The sequence below is a fragment of the Pistacia vera genome, unplaced genomic scaffold (assembly GCF_008641045.1).
Source record: "Pistacia vera cultivar Batoury unplaced genomic scaffold, PisVer_v2 Contig145, whole genome shotgun sequence".
NCBI classification, from domain to species: domain Eukaryota; kingdom Viridiplantae; phylum Streptophyta; class Magnoliopsida; order Sapindales; family Anacardiaceae; genus Pistacia; species Pistacia vera.
In genome coordinates, this window is record NW_022195521.1 from 799,359 (window position 1) to 805,949 (window position 6,591).

At 38.1% G+C, this 6,591-nt stretch overlaps 1 protein-coding gene across 3 annotated transcripts; it reads left to right on the forward strand.

The window, feature by feature from the left end:
• The first annotated feature begins 503 nt into the window (after positions 1-503).
• Positions 504-6,336, forward strand: LOC116123814 (armadillo repeat-containing X-linked protein 2-like). Of its 3 annotated transcripts, none has more exons than XM_031409547.1 (5): positions 504-790; positions 929-1,809; positions 1,906-2,049; positions 2,427-2,612; positions 5,922-6,336. In XM_031409547.1, the coding sequence occupies exons 1-5, from the start codon at positions 625-627 to the stop codon at positions 6,000-6,002; spliced, it is 1,458 nt and encodes a 485-aa protein (XP_031265407.1). In that variant the 5' UTR covers positions 504-624; the 3' UTR covers positions 6,003-6,336. The 3 variants fall into 3 exon arrangements, with proteins under 3 accessions (XP_031265407.1, XP_031265406.1, XP_031265405.1); XM_031409546.1 differs by having other exon boundaries at positions 504-783; positions 922-1,809; XM_031409545.1 differs by having other exon boundaries at positions 504-1,809.
• Positions 6,337-6,591: the final 255 nt, after the last annotated feature.

The window sequence follows — 6,591 nt, forward strand, 5'->3', positions numbered from 1 at the left end:
TTCTAGATGCTTTCTTGGAGATTGGAGAAGTGTAGCTATAAATTTTCAATCATTTTAGATGCTACAAAGAATGGCAAAGAATGATAAGGAAACTTTATCACATTTGAAGTTATAAAATACTAATCATGAGAAAACAAAAAATAAACCCTTACCTTGTAATTGAAAAAACAAAACTCCCAAGTAAATGTGGAAGTTTGGGTATTTTTATGGGTATATATGTAAATTTATCATTTTAAAAAACGGTAAGAATTGCTAGAAAATAAACAATCTCTCAAAACCGCTGTGATGGTTTGTCTTCAAAACCGCTATGATGAAAACTTCCAAACAGACCTAAGAAATTGTTGGTATTCAGATTATGTATTTAAAAAAATAAAATTGCTTGGGGTTAATAACAATAATACCCCTTAGGTTAGGTACAATCGAATATTAACAGTAGAATTTTTTTTTGTTATTCCTGAATTCGCAGGGGGACATTGTTATTTGATTAAACCTCAGGGGGTCTAGAAATATGCGTCCCCCCGAAGAAATCAAAAGGATAACCCTCACATTGCATGCTCTCTCGACTTCACTGCAAAACCCTGAAATCAGTTGATTAAAATCATTCTATTGAAATTGGAATTGAAAATGAGAGCAACGAGATTCAGTAATCTAACCAAACACACCCCTTTTTCACTCCAATCGTCTTCTTCCTATTGCTCTGGTGGTGCAGGCCGTGGTCGCGGCCGCGGCCGCGGCGGCGTCGGCTCCGGTTCCTCGCCGTTTGACCATTTTGGTCCGACCAAAATCATAGGTCAACCCACAACCGAGTCAAAACCCGAGTCGGCACCGAGTCAAAACCAAGGGCGAAGTGCCCCTCTCCCTCCTCCCTCCACAGAGCTCCCTACTTTTTCCTCTTTCAACTCCACTGTTAAATCGACCAAAATCATAGGTCAACCCACAACCGAGTCAAAACCCGAGTCGGCACCGAGTCAAAACCAAGGGCGAAGTTCCCCTCTCCCTCCTCCCTCCACAGAGCGCCCTACTTTTTCCTCTTTAATCTCCACTGTTAAATCGACCAAAATCATAGGTCAACCCACAACCGAGTCAAAACCCGAGTCGGCACCGAGTCAAAACCAAGGGCGAAGTCCCCCTCTGCCTCCTCCCTCCACAGAGCTCCCTACTTTTTCCTCTTTCATCTCCACTGTTAAATCAGGTGGTGCCGGACGCGGCCGAGGCCATGTGACTCCCGGGTCTGAACCTAGTCAAACCACAGACTCTCGCAAACCGCTGAGAATAAACATTGGGACAGGGTTGTCCACTAAGTCGACTCAGCCGACTGAACGCAAACTCCCATCAAGTGTCCTCTCTGTCTTATCCGGGGCGGGGCGTGGAAAGCCAGGTTCACAACCGTCACCGTCGCCGCCTCCGATAGTGGAGGAAGAAAATAGGCATCTTCGGTCCCCAACCAGACGCACCCAATCCGATTCGGAAGCTGCCCGACCCAAGTTGAACAGGGAAGAGGCTGTTAAACAGGCATTGAGGGTTTTAGCGCAGGGTGGAGAAGCTGGGCCGGGGCGAGGACGGGGCAGAGGAAGAGGGAGAGGGAGAGGGAGAGGAGATAGGAGGTTTAGAAGGGGATTGGAGGATAAAGATGAGGGATTTGGTGCAGGTTTGTATTTGGGAGACAATGCTGATGGGGAGAAAATGGCTGAGAAGATTGGGGTTGAGAATATGAATAAGTTGGTTGAAGGGTTTGAGGAGATGAGTGGTAGGGTGCTACCTTCTCCTATAGATGACGAGTATTTGGATGCTTTCCATACAAATTGTTTGGTAAGGTTTTTTTTTTTGTTTTTTGGTTTCACTATTGTTTTTGTTGAAAATATGTCGGCATTGTTTGTGATGTGATGTTTTGTTTTTGGATTGCAGTTTGAGTTTGAACCCGAGTACTTGGTGGAGTTTGAGAACCCAGACATTGATGAGAAACCGCCTATTCCTCTTAGGGATGCTCTTGAGAAGATGAAGCCGTTCTTGATGGCGTATGAAGGAATTCAAAGTCATGAAGAGTGGGAGGTACATTCTTGTATTTTCTTTTTTTCTTTTTTTGACGTTCTTGATAATTTTTTTAATGCAGTTGTAGTATACTTGGTAGCTAAGGTTTATAAGTTTTTAATGTTAACTATTGGTCAAACTTTTCCGAATGCTTCAAGGCCTTTTAATCATACAATTGAATTCAACAATAGCTTCCATATACGAACATGAAACTTGAAAAATGGAAAATAGCTTTTTAATTTTGGGAAAGAATAGCATTGTTATTTACAATTTATGGGAAGTTGTCTGTATATTAGAAATGAGGATTCAGTGTACATAATAAAAATAAAACATATGATAAACATGTCTTGTGCATTTCTTAAGTTTTAATGTATTTCTGATCTTCTATGTGTTTCTAGGAAGCCGTCAATGAAGTTATGGAGAGAGTGCCATTATTGAAAGAGATTGTTGATGAGTACAGTGGACCTGATAGGGTAACTGCTAAGCAACAACAGGAGGAGTTGGAAAGAGTTGCCAAAACTGTTCCTGATAGTGCACCAGCTTCTGTAAAACGGTTTGCTAACCGTGCAGTCGTTTCTCTTCAGGTTAGTATTTCCCTTGGTAATCTGGCAAATGGCTTTTAAGTTGATTTGGTGTGGAAATTGTGTTTTGTTAGAGAGCTTTATTGATTAACTAAAGTTGGTTCACTCATTATATTCTTGGCAAGAGAATGTATTTATAGTGATGCTTACGCTTGAGCCATCTAGAATGCTTATATGCTATTTCAAAATTGTCTTAGGACTAATTAGACCCAATAGTTGGTCCAATTTCACATTTTGATCTGATCTTGTGTTCTGGTTTTGCTGGCATATATGGAAGTAAGGACATGTAGCTTACTTGTTAGATACATTTTTTTAGATACCTTTTGAAACAACCCATGTGCATCTTCTAGCTTCATAATTTGGCATTGTATTGAGACAAAGGGCACATGTTGAAATGTGCATGTACTGGGTATTGCTGTTAAATTTTGTTCTTTAATTATTTATTTATTTATTGTTAGGGAAAAAAAAAAAAAAAAAAAAAAAACGATGGATTAAGTGTGGATGGATTTACATAAAGGGGAACTAATCGTCCACAAACTCAAAGAAATTAGTAGAGGAACAGCCCAAAATATACACCTATTTCAGAACAGTTATGAAACTATTGAAACAAATATCCCTCTCAAGCCATGCCTCCCTGTTATGATGAATGAAAAACGGAGTGCACATCATGGAATTCAGTAGAAACAAAACACCAAAAAAGCAGATGGCAGATGAGGGAACAAACTAACGCTTAGGACAGGAGGTTCTCCTGGATATAGACTTCTGAGTTGTGAAATTCATATGTTCCTTTTAGTTCAAATAAGCACCAAAAAGAATTGCCATCACTATACTGTTCCATGACACACTAGCTTTCCTATCTCCCCGAAAGTGGAAAATCTTTCAATAAGCATCAAATGAAAGATGAGGGAACAAACTAGCATAGCTTGGGGGCTAGAGCTAGCTCAGTTCGTAATTGCAAAACAGTGGGACCATGCACTGAAAGATGATTAATTCTCTCTCTCTTACCCATAATACACCATTGTGGGGATAAACACATTTTTGGTCTTTTCCTTTGAATAATTTCAATATTTTTTCTTGAGCAGTAGACCATGACAAAACTTTAATGTTTCATGAAGACTTGGCCTTCAAAATATTTTTGAGTGTTAAAGAATTGGACCATTAGCAATTTGGTATCATCATTTTTATTGTTAAAGTATGACTTGACTGAAAGACCTGACTTCTTAAGAACCTGAAGTCATTTGTCATCTGTCAACTAGAAAATGTTTAGCTTATGTCATTTAAGTTTCTAAGAAACTTATGGTCCAAAGCTGATGGATGAATAGGAAGTTACCATGCTAGCAATAGAAGCATTGTGATCCACTAACAACTTGTATATATGTGGAATAGATCACAAAGAGCAGCTTCTGGAACCTATCTTACTAGAATCTAATCCTTTTTCCGTCACCAACAGTGATTTTCACATTGGAAAAATCTACGTGCTGCCTTTAGAGACACCAGTACATGGACAATGGCTTTGATAATTGATCCCTCATAGCTTCTTTGTTATCCCAAACCATTCTTGTGAAAGTTTTACTTCTAATGACTGTATGCCAAAGGGAGTTAACTTTTAAAGGAGGCCTCCATAATTATTTTTCTTGTAGAATCTCGTGCCTTTTAACTATGTTACACACTACTGAGCTCCCCTTTATCAAAAGCTTGAAGAACCACCCTTCACCTAACTAAATGGTATTTATTACTTTACGCCTTCTGGGAAAAATTCTCCATAAGCTTTTCTAGCCCCTTTGCCATATAGGAATTCATTATAATGAGAGAAAAGTTGGAAGGTTGGACAACATAGATTGTATAGGAATGAGCCACCATCGTGAGATAAACAAATTTTCTTTCAACCTTCCAGTCTCTTCAATGCCTTGTAAAAAAGGGGTTTCCAAAAGGCTTTGGCTCTTGGTTACTTTCTAAGGGCAGTCCAAGATATTTCATGGGCGAACAGCTCACTTTAAATAGATATTTCATCCATCTTTCTTTGATATTTTTCCAATGATGCAGATCTTAGACGTTTTAGCTTGATTGGTAAGTTAGAAAACGAAATTGACTGCCTTAATTAGATTTAGAAACTTGGATTCATCCCTAGGGTGAAAGAAGAAGGTATAATTCACAAATTGAAGGTGGGAATCTGAGATTTGATCCTTGCCAATAATGAAGCCTTCCCCCAAGTTGGTTTTTTCACCAGTCCACTAGCCTAGTAAGAATGTCAACCACCAACATGAAATCAAACGGAGACAACTGGTCCCCTTTGCCCTGTTGAAAGCCCTACATTTTCCTGTAGGCCTGCCATTTGAAAATAAATAAATTAGCTGTATTCCCCTATTCAAGTTCCTGTATGTGGTCCAAAACCTTTGACTTATTGGATTTCATCCAAGAATTCCATTTCCACACAATCATATGCCCCCTCAAAGTCCAATTTTAAACACTATCCCATCCTACCTGGCCTTATAATCTTTTATCATCTAATGGCTACTAAAAACAAAAGCCAAAATCTATTTGTTCCACATGAAATTTCTTTGGCAGCATAAACTGTGTTCCCCAGCTCCTGCCCAAAAAAAAAAAAATTTTTTTCCTGTAAACGATTATCCCAAATAGATTTCATTTCCTACCTCCATCTTAACTTACATGCTGACTTTAAATGTGTAGATACTATATCAGCAATTAAGCACCATGGTGGAGACAAGATGGGCTTAATCCAGAGACAATTGAAAAGGCCTTCAATTTATACACTTTAAACGTAAACTCCACTTGTTAGGTTGTTCCTTATGATGCAGGCAATGCCTGGTGAATTAAGTAATATCTTCTTTCTAGCTTGTGAAAACAAGTTTAATTCTGTCCAAAGTCATTAGGTTGATTGGATATACCTAACACCATCAAGATTAAAAGTATTAGCCTTTCCTCTTCTGTATTAACTTGAACCATGTCCATAGATGAAACTTGATTAATGATATTAATTGAATGGAAATTTTGTACCATTCATATACAAAATGATCCTGTAGAGATGGTTTTCCCATTTCACATGTTTGGTACCGCAATGATATGATATTTCAGCGGATGCAAACATATTGGATTTGCAACATTTAGATTTCTTTTTTAATGTTTGTAATTTGAAACAACTTAAGTAGAAAAAGCAAAACGAAAGGGCTAGAATTGTAAAGAGTACAACTGATGATGCAATTTCGAGTAACTGTCTTGGTCTTGGTTTACACCCATGCTATTTGAGATGCTACACCCAAAAGGTGTTTAAATCTGATCAATTTGTCAATGCAGAGTAACCCTGGTTGGGGATTTGACAAAAAGTGCCAATTCATGGATAAGCTTGCGTGGGAAGTTTCTCAACATTACAAGTAAGACTGGAATGCCTATTTAGTACTGTTAGCGAACTTAGCATCTTCAATTCCTGAGGTTGAATTGTGAAGCCATCTGGTATGCAAAGGTTGAGGATATTCACAATTTCTTTGGAAAAACAAGCAGAAATTTGATTATTTTAATTTTTGTTTCTGAATTATGTGCTTAATAAGCTCTTCAAAAATTTTGTTCAAGAGTTATCTTGTTTTATTTGTGATATATGTATATTAGAAATTATAACAGCAATTTTCCTGGTTAAGATTTCAGTTTGATGTTAGACAATTTTGTATGGCTTTAAAGATTATAGGCAGGAAGAAGAGAAAATTCCTTTATATCATACCCTTTTGAAGCGAGTGCTTTTGGCTTCTGTCTTTGGCTAAAAGTTTGTTTAATGTCAAATTGTACCCCTTTTTTCCCCTTTGCTTTCTATTATGGTAAGTTGTTTGGTCTTAAATTTTACGAGAAAATTATGGGATTTGTTTTTCTCTGTCAGTACCATCTCCTAGGGGGAGAATTCCAATTGAAACTTGTGGAAAACGTTGATTAGTTAGAGTTTGTTGCTACTGGGTATTGTCCGGTATACCATTCTGAT

Bases quoted from the DNA above. Each gene is read 5' to 3' on its own strand.
- LOC116123814 (XM_031409545.1), top strand. From the start codon at position 625: ATGAGAGCAACGAGATTCAGTAATCTAACCAAACACACCCCTTTTTCA. The intron at 1,810-1,905 runs GTAAGGTTTTTT...TTTGGATTGCAG, and splicing joins CTTTCCATACAAATTGTTTG to TTTGAGTTTGAACCCGAGTA. The intron at 2,613-5,921 runs GTTAGTATTTCC...TTGTCAATGCAG, and splicing joins GTGCAGTCGTTTCTCTTCAG to AGTAACCCTGGTTGGGGATT.